This window comes from Haliotis rubra, unplaced genomic scaffold, assembly GCF_003918875.1.
Source record: "Haliotis rubra isolate DU_JTF1 unplaced genomic scaffold, ASM391887v1 Scf932, whole genome shotgun sequence".
NCBI classification, from domain to species: domain Eukaryota; kingdom Metazoa; phylum Mollusca; class Gastropoda; order Lepetellida; family Haliotidae; genus Haliotis; species Haliotis rubra.
Window position 1 is genome coordinate 6002 of NW_025767671.1, and position 27573 is coordinate 33574.

Genomic DNA, 27573 nt, shown 5'->3' on the forward strand with positions numbered 1-27573 from the left:
AAGATTTACCTACTCTTCCTACACTACACCTATCTGACTGTTGCTCACGTGATAGCAGTCGCTGATGGAGAAGAGCATGCCATACATGTCCGATGGGGTTTAGATCTGGTGATCGTGAGGGGTAACGCGTTGATGTTGGGGTCAGCAAAAGGGCCAGTTTAAGTCTTGCCGTGTGAGGTCGGGTTTGCGTTTTGCTTTTGACAATCGAAATACGTGCGATTGTACCTACGATGTATAAATAAGATACAACAGTAAATAGAACAATAATTATACGTACCAAGTCAGAATGGCATTTCATAGTTACATGAGTAACACCAACGATCTATAATCCAGTTCAGTAGGAATCATTTGTTTTCATTTTTATATAAATTTGGCAGGGATCATTGTCACTTGCCGCGGTTCATCATGCCACACACGAAACAATGCGAAGGTGAAGGTCATCTTTTTTCAATACCTTGTGTGACCCCGTGAGAGTCCAGAACTACCTGGCATCCACGCCCCCCATGGAATCAATCAGATCCGGGGAAAGAGTTACCTACTCTTCCTACACTACACTTATCAGGCTGTTGCTCACGTGATAGCAGTCGCTGATGGAGAAGAGCATGCATAACTAAGACGAATCGCCCTGGCATTGTTGCCTAAGAGGTCTGCCAATCGTGGCATGTTTTCACTTTTCTGTTGCTTTACATATGTGATGAACGGCAAATGAAAACCCATCCTTCTCATAGACGAGCAATTAACGGCGCACGTTCATTACATGTTGGTGTGTTTTGTCGCCACGCTCCCACGTGCTTGCGTTCTTGCGTTGCTCCAGCTTTTCCGGTATTTTGGGGCCGTAATGTATTCTACCTTCTAAAATCCCTGTCCCATTCATGCAAACATGAGTCTTCATTCTGTATGAATATCAGTAGAATACTTGTATACTTTATATAGTTTGTTTACTTTTGCGGTTCTTTTTTTTTACAGAGTATATTACCTTCCCGTTTTTGGTACGATTTGTACTTGCACATGGTCTTGACTGAACACCTACATTATTGCTCCATGAAAGCGTTAAATTTCGTTTTCACTTCATGTTTTTGTCACTGATTACATCTGAGTATATTTGACATGAATTTTGTATACGTTATTATATTTTCAGAACTGCCCGTCTGTGCCATGACACATCACGTCACTGACCCTGGCACTGCTGAGCGGGTATTACTGGGAGTAAACATCAAGGGGTATTACTGCTCTGAGTTGGCTCAAGTGAATATGTCTACAGGGGATAATGTAACTGAATATCCTAATGAAACAGTCACAAACATAACCGATAAAACGGTACGGATCGACGTCAACACGACCGACGCCAGCATTGGGACGGAGCTGACCTTCACCTGCGGTGACCAAAGATGGAATATGTCCTGTAACCAGGACAACAGTGAGGGTAGGGGCAAACTGGCATAACTAGTATTCACTACTTTGACAAGTCATTTCAGATTAAAACTAAGTTATGGAGATCGTGGGGACTTGCCTGTACGACCCACTATTCCTTGCCTGTACACCCCGCTACTCCTTGCCCGTAAACCACGCTACTCCAACACCCAGCTACTCATTGCCTGTACATCCCGCTATTCATTGCCGGTACACCCCGCTACTCCTTGCCTGTACACCTTGCTACTCCTTGCCTGTACAACCCAAGACTCCCTGCTTGAACGCCCCGCTACCCCTTGCCTGTACACCCCGCTACTCCTTGCCTGTACACCCCGCTCCTGTTTGCCTTTACACCCCACTATTCATTGCCTGTACATCCCCCTACTCCTTGAACGTAAATCCCGCTACTCCTTGCCTGTACAACCCGTTACTCCTTGCCTGTACACCCCGCTACTCCTTGCCTGTACATCCCCGCTACTCCTTGCCTGTACACCCCTCTACTCCTTGCCTGTACACCCCGCTCCTGTTTGCCTTTACACCCCACTATTCATTGCCTGTACATCCCCCTACTCCTTGAACGTAAATCCCGCTACTCCTTGCCTGTACAACCCGTTACTCCTTGCCTGTATACCCCGCTACTCCTTGCCTGTACATCCCCGCTACTCCTTGCCTGTACACCCCTCTACTCCTTGCCTGTACACCCCGCTCCTGTTTGCCTTTACACCCCACTATTCATTGCCTGTACATCCCCCTACTCCTTGAACGTAAATCCCGCTACTTCCTTGCCTGTACAACCCGCTACTCCTTGCCTGTACACCCCATTACTCCCTTGCCTGTATACCCTGCTACTCCTTGCCTGTACATCCCCGCTACTCCTTGCCTGTACACCCTACCTTTGCCTGTACACCCTGCTCCTGTTTGCCTTTACACCCCACTATTCATTGCCTGTACATCCCCCTACTCCTTGAACGTAAATCCTGCTACCCTTGCCTGTACAACCTGTTACTCCTTTTGCCTGTACACCCCGCTACTCCTTGCCTGTACATCCCCGCTACTCCTTGCCTGTACACCCCTCTACTCCTTGCCTGTACACCCCGCTCCTGTTTGCCTTTACACCCCACTATTCATTGCCTGTACATCCCCCTACTCCTTGAACGTAAATCCCGCTACTCCTTGCCTGTACAACCCGTTACTCCTTGCCTGTATACCCCGCTACTCCTTGCCTGTACATCCCTCAAGCATTCCTTGCCTGTACACCCCTCTACTCCTTGCCTGTACACCCCGCTCCTGTTTGCCTTTACACCCCACTATTCATTGCCTGTACATCCCCCTACTCCTTGAACGTAAATCCCGCTACTCCTTGCCTGTACAACCCGCTACTCCTTGCCTGTACACCCCATTACTCCTTGCCTGTATACCCCGCTACTCCTTGCCTGTACATCCCGCTACTCCTTGCCTGTACACCCCTCTACTCCTTGCCTGTACACCCCGCTCCTGTTTGCCTTTACACCCCACTATTCATTGCCTGTACATCCCCCTACTCCTTGAACGTAAATCCCGCTACTCCTTGCCTGTACAACCCGCTACTCCTTGCCTGTACACCCCATTACTCCTTGCCTGTACACCCCATTACTCCTTGCCTGTACATCCCCGCTACTCCTTGCCTGTACAACCCGCCACTCCTTGCCTGTACATCCCCGCTACTCCTTGCCTGTATACCCCGCTACTCCTTGCCTGTACGCCTCGATACTCCTTGCCTGTACAACCCGCTACTGCTTGCCTGTACACCCAGTTACTCCTTGCCTGTACAACCCGCTACTCCCTGCCTGTACACCCCGTTACTACTTGCCTGTACATCCCGCTACTCATTGCCTGTACACCCCATTACTCCTTGCCTGTATACCCCGCTACTACTTGCTGTACATCCTGCTACTCCTTGCCTGTATACCCCGCTAAACCTTGCCTCTACACACCACTATTCCTTGCCTGTACACCCTGTTACACCTTGCTCGTAAACCCCTCTACTTCAACACAACGCTACTCCTTGCCTGTACGCCTCGCTACTCCTTGCCTGTACCACCCGCTACTCCTTGCCTCTACATCCCCGCTACTCCTTCACTGTACAACCCGCTACTGCTTGCCTGTACACCCCGTTACTCCTTGCTGTACATCCTGCTACTCCTTGCCTGTACATCCCGCTTCTCCTTGCCATTACGCACCGTTACTGCTTGCCTGTATACCCCCATACTCCTTGCCTGTACATCCCGCTAGTGTTTGCCTGTACACCCAGCTACTACTTGCTGTACACCCCACTACTGCTTGTCTTTACACCCAGCTACTCCTTGCTGTACATCCTGCTACTCCTTGCCTGTATACCCAGCTAATTCTTGCCTGCACACACCACTATTCCTTGCCTGTACATCCCGTTACTAGTTGCCTGTACACACCACTATTCCTTGCCTGTACACCCCGTTACTCCTTGCCCGTAAACCCAGCTACTCCAACACCACGCTACTCCTTGCCTGTACGCCTCGCTACTCCTTGCCTGTACAACCCGCTACTGCTTGGATGTACACCCAGTTACTCCTTGCCTGTACAACCCGATACTCCTTGCCTGTACACCCCGTTACTCCTTGCCTGTACATCCCGCTAGTCCTTGCCATTACACACCGTTACTGCTTTCCTGTATACCCCCATATTCCTTGCCTGTACATCCCGCTACTGCTTGCCTGTACACCCAGCTACTACTAGCTGTACACCCCGTTACTGCTTGCCTTTATACCCTGCTACTCCTTGCTGTACATCCTGCTACTCCTTGCCTGTACACCCCGTTACTCCTTGCCGTACATCATGGTACTCCTTGCCTGTATACCCCGCTAATCCTTGCCTGTACACCCCATTATTCCTTGCCTGTACACCCCGCTCCTGCTTGCCTGTACACCCCGCTACTACCTGCTGTACATCTCATTACTCCTTGCCTGTACACCCCACTATTCATTGCCTGTACACCACGTTACTCCTTGCCTGTAAATCCAGCTACTCCAACACCACGCTACTCCTTGCCTGTACGCCTCGCTACTCCTTGCCTGTACACCCGCTACTCCTTGCCTGTACACCCCGCTCCTGCTTGCCTTTACACCCCCTACTCCTTGCTGTACATCCTGCTACTCCTTGCCTGTACATCCCGCTAATCTTTGCCTGTACACACCACTATTCCTTGCCTTTATATCCCGTTATTCCTTGCCTGTACACCCCACTATTCGTTGCCTGTACACCCCGTTACTCCTTGCCCGTAAACCCCGCTACTCCAACACCACGCTACTCCTTGCCTGTACCAACCGCTACTCCTTGCCTGTACCACCCGCTACTCCTTGCCTGTACAACCCGCTACTGCTTGTCTGCACACCCCGTTACTCCTAGACTGTACATCCCGCTACTCCTTGCCTGTACATCCCGCTACTCCTTGCCTGTACACCCAGCTACTACTTGCTGTACACCCCGCTACTGCTTGCCTTTACACCCAGCTACTACTTGCTGTACACCCCGCTACTGCTTGCCTTTACACCCAGTTAATCCTTGCTGTACATCCTGCTACTCCTTGCCTGTATATCCCGCTATTCCTTGCCTGTACACCCCATTATTCCTTGTCTGTACAGCCAGCTACTCCTTGCTGTACATGCTGCTACTCCTTGCCTGTACACCCCGCTACTCCTTTCCCGTAAACCACGCTACTCCAACACCCAGCTACTCATTGCCTGTACATCCCGCTACTCCTTGCCTGTACACCCCGCTACTCCTTGCCTGTACACCTTGCTACTCCTTGCCTGTACACCCCGCTCCTGTTTGCCTTTACACCCCACTATTCATTGCCTGTACATCCCCCTACTCCTTGAACGTAAATCCCGCTACTCCTTGCCTGTACAACCCGCTACTCCTTGCCTGTACACCCCATTACTCCTTGCCTGTAAACCCCGCTACTCCTTCCCTGTACATCCCCGCTACTCCCTTGCCTGTACACCCCACATACTCCTTGCCTGTACACCCTGCTCCTGTTTGCCTTTACACCACACTATTCATTGCCTGTACATCCCCCTACTCCTTGAACGTAATCCCCACATTCTTTGCCTGTACAACCTGCTACCTCTTTGCCTGTACACCTCCCATTACTCCTTGCCTGTACACCCCATTACTCCTTGCCTGTACATCCCCGTTACTCCTTGCCTGTACAACCCGCTACTCCTTGCCTGTACATCCCCGCTACTCCTTGCCTGTATACCCCGCTACTCCTTGCCTGTACGTCCCCGCTACTCCTTGCCTGTACAACCCGTTACTCCTTGCCTGTACACCCCATTACTCCTTGCCTGTATACCCCGCTACTCCAATACCCCGCTACTCCTTGCCTGCATACCCCGCTACTCATTGCCTTTACATCCCGCTACTCATTGACTGTACACCCCGCTATTCCTTGTTTGTATACCCTGCTACTCCTTGTCTGTACACCCCGCTACTGCTTGCCTGTACACCCCGCTACTACTTGCTGTACATCCTGCTACTCCTTGCCTGTATACCCCGCTAAACCTTGCCTGTACACACCACTATTCCTTGCCTGTACACCCTGTTACTCCTTGCTCGTAAACCCCGCTACTTCAACACCAGGCTACTCCTTGCCTGTACGCCTCGCTACTCCTTGCCTGTACCACCCGCTACTCCTTGCCTCTACATCCCCGCTACTCCTTCACTGTACAACCCGCTACTGCTTGCCTGTACACCCCGTTACTCCTTGCTGTACATCCTGCTACTCCTTGCCTGTACATCCCGCTTCTCCTTGCCATTACACACCGTTACTGCTTGCCTGTATACCCCCATACTCCTTGCCTGTACATCCCGCTACTGTTTGCCTGTACACCCAGCAACTACCTGCTGTACACCCCACTACTGCTTTCCTTTACACCCAGCTACTCCTTGCTGTACATCCTGCTACTCCTTGCCTGTATACCCGGCTAATTCTTGCCTGCACACACCACTATTCCTTGCCTGTACATCCCGTTACTAGTTGCCTGTACACACCACTATTCCTTGCCTGTACATCCCGTTACTAGTTGCCTGTACACCCCACTATTCCTTGCCTGTACACCCAGTTACTCCTTGCCCGCAAACCCAGCTACTCCAACACCACGCTACTCCTTGCCTGTACGCCTCGCTACTCCTTGCCTGTACAACCCGCTACTGCTTGCCTGTACACCCAGTTACTCCTAGCCTGTACAACCCGCTACTCCTTGCCTGTACACCCCGTTACTCCTTGCCTGTACATCCCGCTACTCCTTGCCATTACACACCGTTACTGCTTTCCTGTATACCCCCATATTCCTTGCCTGTACATCCCGCTACTGCTTGCCTGTACACCCAGCTACTACTAGCTGTACACCCCGTTACTGCTTTCCTTTCCACCCAGCTACTCCTTGCTGTACATCCTGCTACTCCTTGCCTGTACACCCCGTTAGTCCTTGCCGTACATCATGGTACTCCTTGCCTGTATACCCCCCTACTCCTTGCCTGTACACCCCACTATTCCTTGCTGTACACCCCGCTCCTGCTTGCCTGTACACCCCGCTACTACTTGCTGTACATCCTGCTACTCCTTCCGTTTATACCCCGCTATACTGCCTGTACACACCACTATTCCCTGCCTGTACATCTCATTACTCCTTGCCTTTACACCCCACTATTCATTGCCTGTACACCCCGTTACTCCTTGCCTGTAAACCCCGCTACTCCAACACCACGCTACTCCTTGCCTGCATAGCCCGATACTCCTTGCCTGTACATCCCGCTACTCCTTGCCTTTACACTCCATCTACTGCTTGCCTGTATACCCCGCTAATCCTTGCCTGTACACCCCGCTATTCCTTGCCTGTACACCCCGCTACTCCTTGCCTGTACACCCCGCTACTACCTGCTGTACATCTCATTACCCTTGCCTGTACACCCCACTATTCATTGCCTGTACATCCCACGTTACTCCCTGCCTGTAAACACCCACTCCAACACCATGCCTCCTTGCCTGTACGCCTGCATATTCTTGCCTGTACACCTGCTACTTCCTTGCCTGTACACACCGCTACTGCTTGCCTTACACCCCCTTCAATTCTTGCTGTACATCCTGCTACTCCTTGCCTGTACATCCTGCTACTTTTTGCCTGTGCCACCACTATTCCTTGCCTTTATATCCTGTTATTCCTTGCCTGTACACCCTGCCATTCCTTGCCTGTACATCCTGCTACTCTTGCCTTTAAACCCTGCTACCCAACACCACGCTACTCCTTGCCTGTACCCAACCGCTACTCCTTGCCTGTACCACCTGCCCTTCTTGCCTGTACAACCTTCACACTGCTTTGTCTGCACACCCTGTTACCTCCTAGACTGTACATCCCATACTCCATGATTACTTTTGCCTGTACATCCTGCCATTCCTTGCCTCCTTGCCTGTACACCCAGCTACTACTTGCTGTACACCCCGCTACTGCTTGCCTTTACACCCAGCTACTACTTGCTGTACACCCCGCTACTGCTTGCCTTTACACCCAGTTAATCCTTGCTGTACATCCTGCTACTCCTTGCCTGTATATCCCGCTATTCCTTGCCTGTACACCCCATTATTCCTTGTCTGTACAGCCAGCTACTCCTTGCTGTACATGCTGCTACTCCTTGCCTGTACACCCCGCTACTCCTTTCCCGTAAACCACGCTACTCCAACACCCAGCTACTCATTGCCTGTACATCCCGCTACTCCTTGCCTGTACACCCCGCTACTCCTTGCCTGTACACCTTGCTACTCCTTGCCTGTACACCCCGCTCCTGTTTGCCTTTACACCCCACTATTCATTGCCTGTACATCCCCCTACTCCTTGAACGTAAATCCCGCTAATCCTTGCCTGTACAACCCGCTACTCCTTGCCTGTACACCCCATTACTCTTTTGCCTGTAAACCCTGCTACTCCTTCCCTGTACATCCCTCGCTACTCCTTGCCTGTACACCCTGCTACTCTCTTGCCTGTACACCCCTGCATCCTGTTTGCCTTTACACCCCACTATTCATTGCCTGTACATCCCCCTACTCCTTGAACGTAAATCCCGCTACTCCTTGCCTGTACAACCCGCTACTCCTTGCCTGTACACCCCATTACTCCTTGCCTGTACACCCCATTACTCCTTGCCTGTACATCCCCGTTACTCCTTGCCTGTACAACCCGCTACTCCTTGCCTGTACATCCCCGCTACTCCTTGCCTGTATACCCCGCTACTCCTTGCCTGTACGTCCCCGCTACTCCTTGCCTGTACAACCCGTTACTCCTTGCCTGTACACCCCATTACTCCTTGCCTGTATACCCCGCTACTCCAATACCCCGCTACTCCTTGCCTGCATACCCCGCTACTCATTGCCTTTACATCCCGCTACTCATTGACTGTACACCCCGCTATTCCTTGTTTGTATACCCTGCTACTCCTTGTCTGTACACCCCGCTACTGCTTGCCTGTACACCCCGCTACTACTTGCTGTACATCCTGCTACTCCTTGCCTGTATACCCCGCTAAACCTTGCCTGTACACACCACTATTCCTTGCCTGTACACCCTGCTACTCCTTGCTCGTAAACCCCGCTACTTCAACACCAGGCTACTCCTTGCCTGTACGCCTCGCTACTCCTTGCCTGTACCACCCGCTACTCCTTGCCTCTACATCCCCGCTACTCCTTCACTGTACAACCCGCTACTGCTTGCCTGTACACCCCGTTACTCCTTGCTGTACATCCTGCTACTCCTTGCCTGTACATCCCGCTTCTCCTTGCCATTACACACCGTTACTGCTTGCCTGTATACCCCCATACTCCTTGCCTGTACATCCCGCTACTGTTTGCCTGTACACCCAGCAACTACCTGCTGTACACCCCACTACTGCTTTCCTTTACACCCAGCTACTCCTTGCTGTACATCCTGCTACTCCTTGCCTGTATACCCGGCTAATTCTTGCCTGCACACACCACTATTCCTTGCCTGTACATCCCGTTACTAGTTGCCTGTACACACCACTATTCCTTGCCTGTACATCCCGTTACTAGTTGCCTGTACACCCCACTATTCCTTGCCTGTACACCCAGTTACTCCTTGCCTGCAAACCCAGCTACTCCTCCAACACCACGCTACCCTGCCTGTACGCCTGCTACTCCTTGCCTGTACAACCCGCTACTGCTTGCCTGTACACCCAGTTACTCCTAGCCTGTACAACCCGCTACTCCTTGCCTGTACACCCCGTTACTCCTTGCCTGTACATCCCGCTACTCCTTGCCATTACACACCGTTACTGCTTTCCTGTATACCCCCATATTCCTTGCCTGTACATCCCGCTACTGCTTGCCTGTACATCCAGCTACTACTAGCTGTACACCCCGTTACTGCTTTCCTTTCCACCCAGCTACTCCTTGCTGTACATCCTGCTACTCCTTGCCTGTACACCCCGTTAGTCCTTTGCTGTACATCATGGTACTCCTCTTGCCTGTATACCCCTACTCCTTTGCCTGTACACCCCACTATTCCCTTTGCTGTACACCCTGCTCCTGCTTGCCTGTACACCCCTGCTACTACTTGCTGTACATCCCTGCTACTCCTTCCGTGTATACCCCGCTATACTCCTGCCTGTACACAACCACTATTCCCTGCCTGTACATCTCATTACTCCTTGCCTTTACACCCCACTATTCATTGCCTGTACACCCCGTTACTCCTTGCCTGTAAACCCCGCTACTCCAACACCACGCTACTCCTTGCCTGCATAGCCCGATACTCCTTGCCTGTACATCCCGCTACTCCTTGCCTTTACACTCCATCTACTGCTTGCCTGTATACCCCGCTATTCATTGACTGTACACCCCGCTATTCCTTGCCTGTATACCCCGCTAATCCTTGCTTGTACACTCCGCTACTGCTTGCCTGTACATCCCGCTACTACTTGCTGTACATCCTGCTACTCCTTGCCTGTATAAATCGCTACTCCTACCTGTATACCCTGCTATTCCTTTTGCCTGTATACACCCTGCTTATTCCTTGCCTGTATATCCTGCTACTCCTTGCATTACACACTGTTACTGCTTGCCTGTGTATACCTTTATTGTACTACTCATTCTTGCCTGTACATCCTGCTACTCCTTGCTGTACACCCAGCTACTCCTTGCTTGTACATCCTGCTACTCCTGCCTGTACATCCCGCTACTCCTTGCCTGTACAATCCTGCTACTCCTTGCCTGTACCACCTATACTCCTGCGTACTCCGCTACTGCTTGTACACACCCTGTTACTTCCCTGACTGTACCATCCTGTACTCCTTCCCTGTACATCCTGCTACTCCTGCCTGTACACCCAGCTACTCCTTGCTGTACACCCTGCTACTGCTTGCCTTTACATCCCAGCTACTACTTGCCTGTACACCCTGCTACTGCTTGCCTTGTACACCCCAGTTACTCCTTGCTGTACATCCTGCTACTCCTTGCCTGTATATCCCTGCTACTCCTTGCCTGTATACCCCATTATTCCTTGTCTGTACATACCCCTACCCTTGCCTGTACATCCTGCCATGCTACTACACCCTTGCCTGTACACCCTGCTACTCCTTTCCTGTAAGACCACTACTACTTTTCCTGTACACCCAGCTACTCCTTGCCTGTACATCCTGCTACTCCTTGCCTGTACATCCTGCTACTCCTTGCCTGTACACCCTTGCTACTCTTTGCCTGTACACCCTCCCCCTTGCCTTTACACCCCACTATTCATTGCCTGTACATCCAGCTACTCCTTGAACTGTAAATCCTGCCATTCTTTGCCTGTACAATCTGCTACTCCTTGCCTGTACACTGATACTACTTCCTTGCCTGTACACCCTGCTACTCCTTCCCTGTACATCCTGTGCTACTCCTTGCCTGTACACCCTGCTACTCCTTGCCTGTACACCCTACCTGTTTGCCTTTACACCCCACTCATTCCCTTTTGCCTGTACATCCCCCTACTCCTTGAACTGTACATCCCACTACTCCTTGCCTGTACAACCCGCTACTCCTTGCCTGTACACCCCATTACCCTTGCCTGTACACCCCATTACCCTTGCCTGTACATCCCTGTTACCCTTGCCTGTACAACCTGCTACTCCTTGCCTGTACATCCCCGCCACTGCCTTGCCTGTATACCCCTGCTACTTTGCCTGTATGTCCCTCACTACTCCTTGCCTGTACACCCTGTTACTCCTTGCCTGTACACCCCATTACTCCTTGCCTGTATACCCTGCTACTCCACATACATCTGCTACTCCTTGCCTGCATACCCTGCTACTCATTGCCTGTACATCCTGCTACTCATTGACTGTACACCCCGGCTATTCCTTGCCTGTATACTTCCTGCTACTCCTTGTCTGTACACCCTGCTACTGCTTGCCTGTACACCCCTACTACTTGCTGTACATCCTGCTACTCCTTGCCTGTATACCCTGCTAAACCTTGCCTGTACACACCATCTCTATTCCTTGCCTGTACACCCTGCTACTCCTTGCTCGTAAACCCCTGCTACTTCTGTACACCAGGCTACTCCTTGCCTTGTACACCTCTGCTACTTCCCTACACTTTGCCTGTACCACCTGCTACTCCTTGCCTCTACATCCCTGCTACTCCTTGCCTGTACACCCCGCTACTGCTTGCCTGTACACCCTGCTACTCCTTGCTGTACATCCTGCATACTCCTTGCCTGTACATCCTGGCTTCTCCTTGCATTACACACCTGTTACTGCTTGCCTGTACACCCCCATACCCTTGCCTGTACATCCTGCTACTGTTTGCCTGTACACCCAGCTACTACTTGCTGTACACCCCACTATTGCCTTTACATCCCCCTTTACACCCAGCTACTCCTTGCCTGTACATCCTGCTACTCCTTGCCTGTATACCTGGCTAATTCTTGCCTGTACACACCACTATTCCTTGCCTGTACATCCTGTTACTAGTTGCCTGTACACACCACTATTCCTTGCCTGTACATCCCGTTACTAGTTGCCTGTACACCCCACTATTCCTTGCCTGTACACCCAGCTACTCTTTTGCCTGTAAACCCAGCTACAACACCACTTACTCCTTGCCTGTACGCCCTGCTACTCCTTGCCTGTACAACCTGCTACTCCTTGCCTGTACACCCAGTTACTCCTGCCTGTACAACCTGCTACTCCTTGCCTGTACACCCTGTTACTCCTTTGCCTGTACATCCCTACTCCTTGCCATTACACACCGTTACTGCTTCTCCTTGCTGTACCCCCACTATTCCTTGCCTGTACATCCTGCTACTGCTTGCCTGTACACCCAGCTACTACTTGCTGTACATCTGTTACTGCTTTTCCTTGTACCCAGCTACTCCTTGCTGTACATCCTGCTACCCTTGCCTGTACACCCTGTTAGTCCTTTTGCCTGTACATCATGGTACTCCTTGCCTGTATACCCCCTACTCCTTGCCTGTACACCCCACCCCTTTTATTCCTTGCTGTACACTCCTGCTACTCCTTGCCTGTACACCCTGCTACTCCTTGCCTGTACACCCCTGCTACTCCTTGCCTGTACACCGCTTTATTCCCTGCCTGTACATCCATACTTGCCTGTACACACCACTATTATTCCTTGCCTGTACATCTCCATTACTCCTTGCCTGTACACCCCCACTCCTTGCCTGTTGCCTGTACTTTGCCCTATACACTTCTGCCTCTCTTGCTGTACATCCTGCTCTTTGCCTGTACACCCCTGCTACTCCTTGCCTGTATACCCTGTACCCTTTGCCGATACTCCTTGCCTGTACATCCCGCTACTCCTTGCCTTTACACTCCATCTACTGCTTGCCTGTATACCCCGCTATTCATTGACTGTACACCCCGCTATTCCTTGCCTGTATACCCCGCTAATCCTTGCTTGTACACTCCGCTACTGCTTGCCTGTACATCCCGCTACTACTTGCTGTACATCCTGCTACTCCTTGCCTGTATACCTCGCTACTCCTTGCCTGTACACCCAACTATTCCTTGCCTGTACACCCTGCTACTCCTACTTTTGCCTGTATACCCCACATTCCTTGCCTGTACATCCTGTTACTCCTTGCCTGTATACCCGCTACTCCTTGCCTGTACATCCCGCTACTGCTTGTCTGTACACCCAGCTACTCCTTGCTGTACATCCTGCTACTCCTTGCCTGTACATCCCGCTACTCCTTGCCTGTACATCCTGCTACTCCTTCTTGCCTGTACACCCTGCTACTCCTTGCCTGTACACTCCTGCTTACTTGCTACACCCTGTGATATCCCCCATGACTTTGCCTGTACATCCTGCTACTCCTTGCCTGTACACCCTGCTACCTTCTTCCTGTACATTCTGCTACCCTTGCCTGTACACCCTGCTACACTCCTTGCCTGTACATCCTCACTACTCCTTGCCTGTATACACCTGCAACTCCTTGCCTGTACACCCCTGCTACTCCTTGCCTGTACACCCAGCTACTCCTTTGCTGAAAGACCGTTACTCCTTGCCTGTATACCCTGTTACCCTTTCCTGTACACCCTGCTACTGCTTGCCTGTACACCCTGCTACTCCTTGCTGTACATCCAGCTACTCCCTTGCCTATACATCAAGATACTACCTTGCCTGTGTACACCTCATACTCCTTGCCTGTACATCCTGCTTACTACTTGACCTGTACACCCCGCTACTCCTTGCTGTACATCCCACACTCTTTGCCTGTACATCCTGCAACTACATGTGTACACATGCCTTTACTCCTTGCCTGTATACCCGCTACTCTCCTGCTGTACACCCTGCTACTCCTTGCCTGTATACCCTGCTACTCCTTGCCTGTACATCCCATGACTCCCTTGCCTGTACACCCTGCTACTCCTTTGCTGTACACCTTTGCTATCTTTGCCTGTACACCCTGCTACTCTTGCTTGTACATCCCTGTACCCCTTGCTGCACACTCTACATACTCCTTGCCTGTACATCCTGCTACTCCTTGCCTGTACATCCCGCTACTCCTTGCCTGTACACCCCACTACTCCCCTTGCCTGTACTTCCCCCTACCCTTGAATGTGTACATCCTGCTACTCCTTTGCCTGTACACCCTAGTTACTCCTTGCCTGTACATAACCTGCTACTCCTTGCCTGTACACCCCATTACTCCTTGCCTGTATAACCCGCTACTCCTTGCCTGTACATCCTGCTACGCCTTGCATGTACACCCAGCTACTCCTTGCCTATTTACCCCGCTACTCTTTGCCTGTACACCCCACTACTCCAACACCCCGCTACTCCTTGCATGCATAGCCCGATACTCCTTGCCTGTACATCCCGCTACTCCTTGCCTTTACACTCCATCTACTGCTTGCCTGTATACCCCGCTATTCATTGACTGTACACCCCGCTATTCCTTGCCTGTATACCCCGCTAATCCTTGCTTGTACACTCCGCTACTGCTTGCCTGTACATCCCGCTACTACTTGCTGTACATCCTGCTACTCCTTGCCTGTATACCCCGCTAATCCTTGCCTGCACACACCACTATTCCTTGCCTGTACATCCCGTTACTCCTTGCCTGTACACTCCCCTACTCCTTGTTGTACATTCGCTACTTCTTGCCTGTACACCCCACTACTCCTTGCCTGTACAACCTGCCACTGCTTTGCCTGTTACTCCTTGCTGTACATCCTGCTACTCCTTGCCTGTATACATCCTGCTACTCCTTGCCTGTACACACCCTTACTGCTTTCTTGCCTGTATACCCCACTACCTACTCCTTGTGTATCCCGCTGATGCTTGCCTGTACACCCAGCTACTACTTGCTGTACACCCTGCCTACTGCTTGCCTTGTACACCCTGCTACTCCTTGCTCTGTACATCCTGCTACTCCTTGCCTGTATACCCTGCTACTCCTTGCTGTACACCCCACTATTCCTTGCCTGTACACCCTGCTACTCCTTTGCCAGTACACCCCACTACTCCTGGACTGTACACCCTGTTACTCCTGCTTGCTGTATACACAGCTACTCCAACCCTTTGCTGCTTGCCTGTACGCCACCTACTCCTTGCCTGTACATCCCACTACTCCTTGCCTGTACACCCTGCTACTCCTTGCCTGTACAACCTGGCTACTCCTTGCCTGTACACCCTGTATTCCTTGCCTGTACATCTCACTACCTTTGCCTGTACACTGCTACTCCTTGCCTGTACACCCTGCCATACTCCTTGCCTGTACATCCTGCTACTTCTCCTTGCCTGTACACCCAGCTACTACTTTTGTACACCCCCGCTACTGCTTGCCTGTACACCCAGCTACTACTTGTTGCTGTACATACTCCTTTGCTACTACCTTGCTGTGTACACTTCTGCTACTGCTTGCCTGTACACCCTGCTACTCCTTTGCTGTACACCCTGCTACTCCTTGCCTGTACCTCCTGCTAATCCCTTGCCTGTACACCCATTGTTCCTTCTTGCCTGTACACCCTGCTACTGCTTGCCACCCTACACTTTGCCTGTACACCGGGCTACTCCTTGCTGTAGCACTACTCCCTGCTACTTCCTTGCCTGTATACCTCCTGCTAATCCTTGCCTGTACACCCTGCTACCACTTGCCTGTACATCCCCTACTCCTTGCCTGTAATCCTGCCCTTCTACACACAATTCTGCTGCCTTATTCCTCCCATCCTGCCACTCCCTGCCTGTACACTGCTGATTGCCTGTACTCCTTGCCTGTACACCTCTGCTTGCCTTGCCTGTACACCCTGCAGCCACTCCTTGCTGTACACATCCCTGCTACCCTTGCCTGTACACCTCCTTTTTCCTTGCCTGTACACCCTGTTACTCCTTGCTGTACACCCCACTACATTCCTTGCTGTACACTCCCACTCTTTTTGCCTGTACACCCCACTACCCTTGCCTGTACACCCTGCTACTCCTTGCTGTACAACCCGCTACTCCTCTTGCTGTATACCCCGTACACCTTGCCTGTACATCCTGCTACTCCTTGCTGTACATCCTGCTACTCCTTGCCTGTACACACCGTTACATCTCCAGTTGCCTGTATACCCCATACTCCTTGCCTGTACACCCCGGCTATTCTGCTTGCCCTGTACACCCATACTGCCACTTCTTGCTTGTACATACCTGCTACTCCTCCTTTTACCCTGCTACTCCTTGCTGTATACACCCTGCTACTCCTTGCCTGTACACACCTGCTACTCCTTGCCTGTACACCCTGTTACTCCTTGCTGTACACCCCACTCATTCCCTTGCCTGTACACCCTGTTACACCCTTGCCTGTATACCCCAGCCTAGTCCAACACCACGCTACTCCTTGCCTGTATACCCTGCTACTCCTTGCCTGTACACCCCGCTACTGCTTGCCTGTACACCCCGTTACTCCTTGCTGTACATCCTGCTACTCCTTGCCTGTACATCCCGCTACTCCTTGCCATTACACACCGTTACTGCTTGCCTGTATACCCCCATACTCCTTGCCTGTACATCCCGCTACTGCTTGCCTGTACACCCAGCTACTCCTTGCTGTACACCCCGCTACTCCTTGCCTGTACACCCAGCTACTCCTTGCCTGTACCCCCTGCTACTCCTTGCCTGTACACCCCACTATTCCTTGCCTGTACACACATTCATACTCCTTTGCTGTACACCCTGTTACTCCTTGCTGTACACCCTGCTACTCTGCCTTGCTGTACATCCCTGTGCTACTCCTTGCCTGTACACCCCACTATTCTTGCCTGTACAACCTGCTACTCCTTGCCTGTACACCCGCTACTCCTTGCTGTACACCACTCCGTTACTCCTGCCTGTATACCCCCCTACTCTTTGCTGTACACCCACTACTCCTTGCCTGCTGTACATCCCGCTTACCACTTGCTGTACACCCCACTACTCCTTGCTGTACACTCCTGCTACTCCTTGCCTGTACATCCTGCTACTCCTTGCCTGTACACCCCTGCTACTCCTTGCTGTGTACCCTGTTACTCCTGCTACCCTTGCTTGCATCCCAACACCCACTACTCCTTGCCTGTACAGCCCCGCTACTTCTGCTTGCCCTGTACCCTGTATACCACTACCTTTGCTGTACATCCTGCTACTCCTTGCCTGTACACCATACCCTTTGCTGTATACCCTGGCTACTCCTTGCTGTACATCCCTACTCCTTTACTGTACACCCCGCTACTCCTTGCCTGTATACCCTGCTACTCCCTTGCCTGTACACCCGCTACTCCTTGCTGTTCACCCTGCTGCTGATTGCCTGTACACCCAGCTACTACTTGCTGTACACCCCGCTATTGCTTGCCTTTACACCCAGCTACTCCTTGCTGTACATCCTGCTACTCCTTGCCTGTACATCCCTACTACTCCTTGCCTGTACATCCTGCTACTCCTTGCTGTACACCCTGCTACTCCTTGCTTGCTACTCCTTACTGTACACCCCCTGCTACTCCTTGCTGTACACCTCGCCACTCCTTGCCTGTACATCCTGCTACTCCTTGCTGTACATCCCGCTACTACTTGTATACCCTGTATACCCTGCTACTCATTGCTGTACATCCCTGCTACTCCTTGCCTGTACACCCTGCTAATCCTTGCCTGTACACCCCACTACTCCTGTTGTACACTGTTACTCCTTTTTGCTGTATACCCTGCTACTCCTTTTATACACGCTTGCTACTCCTTGCCTGTATACCCTGCTAATTCCTTTGCTTGTACATACCGCTACTCCCTTCCTGTACATCCTGATACTCCTTGCTGTACACCCTGCTACTCCCCTGTACTATCCTTGCTACTCCAGTACACCTTTGCTGCTACTCACTACTTGCTGTACATCCCAGCTACTCCTTGCCTGTACATCCTGCTACTCCTTTGCTGTACACCCCGCTACTCCTTGCTGTATACCCAACTACTCCTTGACTGTACACCCCTGCTACTCCTTTGCTTGTATACCCCTGCTACTCCTTGTTGTACACCCTGCTACTCCTTGCTGTACACCCTGCTACTCCTTTGCTGTACACCCTGCTACTCCTTGCTGTACACCCTGCTACTCCTTGCTGTACACCCCATTACTCCTTGCTGTACACCCTTGCTAATCCTTGCCTGTACATCCTTGCTCCCAATCCTACTCCTTGCTGTACACCCCTGCTACTCCTTGCTGTACACCCCGCTACTCCTTGCTGTACACCCTGCTACTCCTTGCCTGTACATCCTGCTACTCCTTGCCTGTACACCCTGCTACTCCTTGCTGTACATCCTGCTACTCCTTGCCTGTACACCCTGCTACTCCCCTTGCTGTACATCCTGCTACTCCTTACACCCTGTACATCCTGTACTCTACTCCTTGCCTGTATACCCCGCACTCCTTGCTGTACATACTACTCCTTGTTGTACATCCTCACTACTCCCTTGGCTGTACACCCCGCTACTCCTTGCTTGTACACCCTGCTACTCCTTGCTGTACACCCTGCTACTCCTTTTTGCTGTACACCCCGCTACTCCTTTGTACACCCCGCTACTCCTTGCCTGTACACCCTGCTACTCCTTCCTTGCTGTACATCCCTGTACTACTCCTTGCTGTACATCAAGATACTCCTTGCCTGTATACCCTGCTACCGCTTGCTGTACACCCCACTACTACTTTTTGCCTGTACACCCTGCTACTCCTTGCCTGTACATCCCGCTACTCCTTGTCTGTACACCCTGCTACTCCTTGCCTGTACACCCCGTTACTCCTTGCCTGTACATCCCACTATGCTCCTTGCTGTACACCCTGCTACTCCTTGCCTGTACACCCAGCTACTCCTTACCTGTACACCCTGCTACTCCTTGCCTGTACATCCCACTACTCCTTGCCTGTACACCCATACTACTCCTTGCTGTACACCCCCACTCCTTGCTGTACACCTTGCTACTCCTTGCTGTACATCTGCTACTCCTTGCCTGTACACCCCTGCTACTCCCTTGCTGTACACCCCGTTACTCCTTGCCTGTACATCCCTGGCTACTCCTTGCCTGTACACCTCGCTGCTCCTTGCCTGTACATCCCGCTACTGCTTGCCTGTACACCCCGCTACTCCTTGCTGTACATCCCGCTACTCCTTGCCAGTACATCAAGATACTCCTTGCCTGTATATCCCGCTACTCCTTGCCTGTACACTCCCTGTACACCTTGCTTGTACTCCCCGCAACTCCTTGCCCGTATGTTTACAGGAGCGTTAAAACAATAAATTTAAGTGATAATTGAAATTAGTGAAAGCAAGTTGTAAGCTTCACTACCTCTGGCCATCGCTGCTGTAAACATAAATGAAGTCAGGACGCCTATGGACACCAAGAGTGAACGACCAAGTACATGAGCTTATCTAAATGAAGTAATTATATGAAGTAATATAAGTTTACATAAAAACAGAGGATATTCTTGATGTAATCGAGGTGTAATGTGTCAGAGCATAGATATGCTTATAATCACTCTGTTTGAACAGTAGGTTTGATTCGAATTTCACAGAACAATATCTCCTCACACGTTTGAAATCGCGTCAAACACACATTCAGGAATATCACCACTGTTTGAAATCGCTCGAGAATTAAATCTAAACACACACATACACACACACACACACACACACACACACACACACACACGCACGCACGCACAAACACACACACAGAGGCAAGGAGTAGCGGGATGTACAGGCAAGGAGTAGAGGGATGTACATGCAAGCAGTAGCAGGGTGCACAGGCAATGAGTAGCAGGGCGTACAGGCAAGGAGTAACGGGGTGTACAGGCAAGGAGTAGGGGTACAGGCAGGGTCTACATCAGCAGGGATAGCATACAGGCAAAGGTAGCAGTGTACGAGGAAGGGATGTACAGGCAAGGAGTAGTGGTGGTGTAAAAGCAAGGAGTAGCGGAGTCTACAAGCAAGGGGTAGCGGATGTACAGGCAACGAGGAAGGGATGTACAGGGAAGGAGTAGCAGGGTGTACAGGCAAGGAGCCTAACAGTAGGGTGTACAGGCAAAAGAAGCGCAGGCTGTACATGCAAGGAGTAGAAGGGATGTACATGCAAGGAGTAGAGGGATGTACATGCAAGGAGTAGAGGGATGTACAGGCAAGGAGTAGAGGGATGTACATGCAAGGAGTAACGGGGTGTACAGGCAAAAGTAGAAAGGGTGTACAGGCAAGGAGTAGCTGGATGTACAGTCAACAGGCATGGGGTGTACAGAAGGATGTACAGGCAAACACTGGAGGGATGTATAGGCAAGGAGTTGCGGGGTGTACATTCAAGGAGAAGCGGGAATATGTACAGGCAAGGAGTAGTGGTGTGTAAAAGCAAGGAGTAGCGGGGTCTACAAGCAAGGGGTAGCGGAGTGTACAGGGAACGAGGAGAGGGATGTACAGGGAAGGAGTAATGGTGATGTACAGTCAAGGAGTAGCGGTGTGTAAAAGCAAGGAGTAGCGGGATGTACATGCAACGAGTAGAGGGACGTACAGGCAAGGAGTAGCGGGATGTAGAGGCAAGGGAGTAGCAGGATGTACAGGCAAGGAAGGGTGTACAATAAGGAGTATCGGGGTGTACAGGCAAGGAGTAGCGAGGTGTACAGACAAGGAGTAGCGGGCAGTACAAGGAAAGAGTAGCGGGATGTACAGGCAAGGAGTAGCGGGCTGTACAGACAAGGAGTAGCGGGGAGTGTAGATTCAAGGAGTAGCGGGATGTACAGGCAAGAGTAACCGGGATGTACAGGCAAGGAGTAGCAGGGTGTACAGGCAAGAGAGTAGCGGGCTGTACAGGCAAGGAAGTATCGGGGTGTACAAACAACAGGAGTAGCTGGAGGAAATTAACAAGGAGGAGCGGGCTGTACAGGCAAGGAAGTAGTGGGAGTGTACAGACAAGGGTAGCGGTGGATGTACAGGCAAAGGGGTTAACCACAGGCAAAGAGGGATGTACGAGCACGGGAGTGGCAGGATGTAGAGGCAAGGAGTAGCGGGTTGTACAGGCAAGGAGTAGCGGGGTGTACAGATAAGGAGTAGTGGGGTGTACAGGCAAGGAGTAGCGGGGTGTACAAGTAAGGAGTAGCGGGGTGTACAGACAAGGCGTAGCGGGCTGTACAGGCAAGGAGTAGCGAAGTGTACAGACAAGGAGTAGCTGGGAGTACAGGCAAAGAGTAGCCGGATGTAAAGGCAAGGCGTAGCGGGCTGTACAGTCAAGGAGTAGCGGGCTGTACAGACAAGGAGCATCGGGGTGTACAAACATGGAGTAGAGGGGTGTACTAACAAGGAATAGCGGAGTGTACAGACAAGGAGTAGCGGGGAGTATAGGCAAGGAGTAATGGGGTGTACAGGCAAAGAATAGTGGGGTGTACAGGCAAAGGAGTAGCAAAAAGAAGTGGGTGTACAGGCAAGGAAACAGTGAGGTGTACAGGCAAGGAGTAGCAGGGGTGTACAGGCAAGGAGTAGCAGGGTGTACAGGCAAAAGTAGAGGGTGTACAAGCAAAGGGTGGTACAGTTGTACAAGGAGGGTAGTGGGGTGTACAGGCAAGGAGTAGCAGGGTGTACAGGCAAGGAGTAGCAGGGAGTAACATCCAAAGAGTAGCGGTGTGTACAGGCAAAGGAGTAGCGCGGTGTGTACAGGCAAGGAGTAGCGGGGTGTACAGGCAAGGAGTAGCTGGGTGTACAGGCAAGGAGTAGCTGGATGTACAGGCAAGGAGTAGCTGGATGTACAGGCAAGGAGTAAGGGGATGTACATGCAAGAGTAGCGGGATGTGTAGGCAAGGAGTAAGGGGGTGTAAATTCAAGGAGTAGCGGGGATGTACAGGCAAGGAGTAGTGGTGTGTAAAGCAAGGGGTAGCGGGGTCTGCAAGCAAGGGGTAGCGGGGTGTACAGGCAATGAGGAGAGGAATGTACAGGGAAGGAGTAGCGGGATGTACAGGCAAGGAGTAGCGGGGTGTACAAGCAAGGCGCAGCTGGATGTACAGGCAAGGAGTAGCGAAGTGTACAGACAAGGAGTAGCTGGGAGTACAGGCAAAGAGTAGCCGGATGTAAAGGCAAGGCGTAGCGGGCTGTACAGTCAAGGAGTAGCGGGCTGTACAGACAAGGAGCATCGGGGTGTACAAACATGGAGTAGCGGGGTGTACTAACAAGGAGGAGCGGGCTGTACAGGCAAGGAATAGCGGAGTGTACAGACAAGGAGTAGCGGGGAGTACAGGCAAGGAGTAATGGGGTGTACAGGCAAGGAATAGTGGGGTGTACAGGCAAAGAGTAGTGGGATGTACAGGCAAGGAGTAATGGGGTGTACAGGCAAGGAATAGTGGGGTGTACAGGCAAAGAGTAGCGGGGTGTACAGGCAAGGAGTAGTGGGGTGTACAGGCAAGGAGTAGCGGGGTGTACAGGCAAGGAGTGGTTGGGTGTACAGACAAGGAGTAGTGTGGTGTACAGTCAAGGAGTAGTGGGGTGTACAGGCAAGGAGTAGCGGGGTGTACAGGCGAGGAGTAGCGGGGAGAGCATCCAAAGAGTAGCGGTGTGTACAGGCAAGGAGTAGCGGTGTGTACAGGCAAGGAGTAGCGGGGTGTACAGGCAAGGAGTAGCTGGGTGTACAGGCAAGGAGTAGCTGGATGTACAGGCAAGGAGTAGCTGGATGTACAGGCAAGGAGTAAGGGGATGTACATGCAAGAGTAGCGGGATGTGTAGGCAAGGAGTAAGGGGGTGTAAATTCAAGGAGTAGCGGGGATGTACAGGCAAGGAGTAGTGGTGTGTAAAGCAAGGGGTAGCGGGGTCTGCAAGCAAGGGGTAGCGGGGTGTACAGGCAATGAGGAGAGGAATGTACAGGGAAGGAGTAGCGGGATGTACAGGCAAGGAGTAGCGGGGTGTACAAGCAAGGCGCAGCTGGATGTACAGGCAAGGAGTAGAGGGATGTACAGGCAAGGAATAGTGGTGTGTAGAAGCAAGGAGTAGCAAGTTGTACAAGCAAGTGGTAGCGGGGTGTACATTGAACGAGTAGAGGGTTGTACAGGGAAGGAGTAGCGGGATGTACAGGCAAGGAGGAGCGGGGTGTACAGGCAAGGAGGAGCGGGGTGTACAGGCAAGGAGGAGCGGGGTGTACAGGCAAGGAGGAGCGGGGTGTACAGGCAAGGAGGAGCGGGGTGTACAGGCAAGGAGGAGCGGGGTGTACAGGCAAGGAGTAGCGGGCTGTACAGGCAAGGAGCGGCAGGGTGCCAGTGAAGGAACTCATGTTTTTGAGATATTAATTTTAGTGGCTTTCATCCAGTTTAAACTCACACATTGTCAAGCAAACGGGATTGTCTTGGTCAAGAGAATCCATGGGTACATGTTGTGAGTCCCTTGTCTAAGTCACTTCCATTTCGTATTTCCTGCCAAGGTATTGCTATCCTTAAAAAGAGATCACACTAATGCACTTTTTCCAGCGCATACGGAGAGCAAACCAAGTACATGACATCAGTCAACAGAGTCTCTGGGTGCATGCTTAATCATTCGCGTAATTGTACTGGGCAATTCCCGTGAACATCAACCTGTCACGACATTATATGAAGCTGTCACCGTATTTCGTATTTGTATATTTTTTTAAACATATTTCTATCCTCCATAAGGCTATCTTACCGTCGTTCTCTACAAAATTTACATGTTTTTTCCAGTGCTGGAGGACAAAGCTACAAGTAATAAAACAAGCATGGTTGCCATCGTCGGAGTGGTTGCCGGAATCGTGATTGTGACAGTCATCATCACGTTAGTAGTCTTTCTGGTGAAGATGAAGAAATTAAAGCGGGAGGAACAGCCAGATAATCATGTGTTTGACTCCCCTGATGACGTCACTAGAGAAACTAATGACACATCAGGACATGAATACAACGCTTTGTACCTTACCGCTCTTGAGAGAGACATCCTACTATAATGTCATATCCAATTAAGCACTTTGTGTGAATGCACATGAATCATGTACCTTGAAGGTATTGGTCAATGTTATAACTGGGACAAATGTAAACACTTCGCTTTGCTGGAAGTCATCTCACTCACTTACTCATTCCGACAATGTTGCTCTCGCAGAAAACAAACAACTCCTTAGCTTTCGTGATGCGAGATTCATATAGATTCCCTTGTAGCTCGACCCTCAAGGAAACACAACGTTCGGTTTGCGGCACAGTATTACATCCTGTAGCACCTTTACGTGTAAGCTGCCTGATATTGCCCTGTCATGCGCTTTGAGCATACACCTTGTGGATGGATACAGCGCTTTTATTATGTTTTAATTCTGGTGTCCCCCGCCGTGATATTGCTGGAATATTGCTAAAAGCGGCGTAAATCTAAACTCAGTCAGTCAGTATGTTTTACAGATTAAAGATTGTATGCAGCAGAGAGGGTTCGGGTGATCCTGGCACAGTCAGGCTGGTGAGGCTCAACATCAGCTCAGGGCCCTCGCCCCATCTACACGCAGCCCAGACAGCGAATGGGACTTCTCCCAGGAAACGCTGCCTAGTCGAACCAACCAAGAACTTTCCGGAGAATATGAAGGCTCCCCAACAACGCAGCCTTCTGCATTACCCAGAGTGTCAGAAGGGCTGTACTCCCTGTGGAGAGCCCGGGCACTCTCCTGATCTGCGCCAAGAGATCAGGAGGTACCAAACCAAGGGCACCGAGAACAATGGGGAGCCTGACGACAGTGTACTTGGGATGCAAGCGAGACATTTCAAAGGCGAGGTCCGCATATTCATCATGCTTTTCCTTAATCTTGCCAATCACATTGGTGTCAAAAGGGACAGAAAATTCAATGATATAAATACATTCATTGGCTTTATCAAAAAGGACAAGATCAGGTTTGTTAGCTGGAATTCTTCTGAGGCTGTATATGGGCCTATTCCACAGAAGTTTGAAAGCATCATTTTCATGACGCCCTGAACATGTTCAGGGTCGTACCATGGATGGACCTCGGAGTCAAAGCCACAGGCATGTCGGAGACGGACGTAAAAGCAACGAGCCATGCCATCATGTCGTTTAAGATATGCTGTTTGTGCCAAGGAAGGGCATCCACTGACAAGATGTTGGACAGTCTCTGTAAATTCATTGCAAAGTCGACATTTCATAGTAATATTAGTATGTTTTACAGATTAAAAATTGTATGCAGCAGAGAGGATTCGGGTGATCCTGGCACAGTCAGGCTGGTAGGGCTCATCATCAGCTCAGGGCCCTTGCCCCCTCTACACGCAGCCCAGACAGCGAATGGGACTTCTCCCAGGAAACGCTGCCTAGTCGAACCCACCAAGAACTTTCATTATTATTATTATTATTATTATTATTATTATGTGTAGTGCATGTTTCTTTGTAGTGTTCGAAAAGTCTGACAGTGGCTGCACGTCCACCGGCTCTCAGTCTTACTCTTTCTCTGTTATAAATGTTGGTGATTTTCCACTACATACCACGCGGTGTGCTCCAGCTGGTGCATTGTATAGAATAGGGTTGATAATAGAATCTTGAGTTTGCAGTTCTTCAGCAACTATTTTCTGTCTAGTAACCCTTTGAGAGTTGTTCTTTATTTTTTTAGGGATAAAGTGTTTAGTTCATATACTCTGCAGATGTATTAACTTGTGTATGTACATCTCTCCCTCTCTCTCTCTCTCTCTCTCTCTCTCTCTCTCTCTCTCTCTCTCTCTCTCTCTCTCTCTCTCTCTCTCATAGCATATACCATATCTCTGGTGCGTCATTAGATATGGGTTAGAATTAGTCTTCAGTAACCCATACTTGTCGTAAGAGGCGACTAACAGGATCGGGTGGTCGCACTGACTTTATGTCATCGTCTCCCAACTGCCATATGCGTTCATGTTGTTGATCATAGGATTGTCTCGTCCAGAATGGAACATTTACAGACCGCCGCCATATTGCTGGAATACTGATGAGTGTGGCATTAAATAACAACCAACCAAAAGCTGTTGCGTCGTTTTCAAGTATAGTGATATTATAAGAAATATCAATACTATGTCAGGTATAAAGCATATATCACAATGCTCTTCCTCCAGTGTATTGTATACAACATATCACTATAAAGTCAGTGTTAAGAGCATGTTACGTGCCTATTACGTCAGAGTAAAATATGATATAGCATATATCACAACGCTCTTCCTACAGTGTTATGAATTTAACATATAACTATAAAGTCAGTGTTACGAAAATGTCATGTGCCTATTACGTCAGAGTAAAATATGATATAGCATATATCACAACGCTCTTCCTCCAGTGTTAAGAATTCAACATATCACTCTAAAGTCAGTGTTACGAAAATGTCATGTGCCTATTACGTGCTATGCGTCAGAGTAAAATATTTCCTGTAACATTCTGATGTCAATGTGATGTGTGCGTTACATTTCTAGTAGTTCATTACAGAGAGCACATATTAAAGTATATGTCACATTAATATGATGTTATTCTGAAGTATGTATCACAACACTGTGACGTAATTGTAAAATATATGCCACAAAATAGATTAAATCATCTTTATAAATTTGTAAATGTAAACGTGCTTATGAAATTGTATCTACATCAATAGCATCATATTCAAAATCGTATGTATAATGTGTAGTTTTCTTTTTCGTGGCCTTGTTTTGTACACTGTGTATCATTATTCATGTATTTTTAACGTATGTTTTTTAGTCTGTGAAGAGTATGTGAAAAGCAAACTATCTCTCTTTGTCCTTTTGTTCAAATACGCTTCGGGAACACTACCTGTGTATCTCTGATTTCATCCAGTTTGAGTTAGCTGTTATCAATACAGCAACTTGTTGCCTCGCTACAGTTCAGATTTCATGAAATATACCAACCCTGCCATACGTCATTATGTCATGTAGCTGGGCCTACTGTGTCCTTGTCCGTCCCCACTTTATTGTGTGTCACAAAATATGTTCAAACGGAAACTGTAACCATAGTTACAGAACTGATCCGACTATTTTCCTGATCACGTGGGAACATATTCATCACTTTCATGATAAACGAGAAAGAACGATATGTACTGTCGTACGGTAACTCGCTCACATTAATTTCTAAAATAGAAAATACATTAATGCATATATTGTTTGT

General features: G+C 50.3%; 1 protein-coding gene across 1 annotated transcript; it reads left to right on the forward strand.

Annotated features, from left to right (window-relative positions):
• The first annotated feature begins 635 nt into the window (after positions 1-635).
• On the forward strand, positions 636-24526 carry LOC124264621. The gene is made up of 2 exons (XM_046699363.1): positions 636-1423; positions 24147-24526. The coding sequence occupies exons 1-2, from the start codon at positions 1108-1110 to the stop codon at positions 24401-24403; spliced, it is 573 nt and encodes a 190-aa protein (XP_046555319.1). The 5' UTR covers positions 636-1107; the 3' UTR covers positions 24404-24526.
• Positions 24527-27573: the final 3047 nt, after the last annotated feature.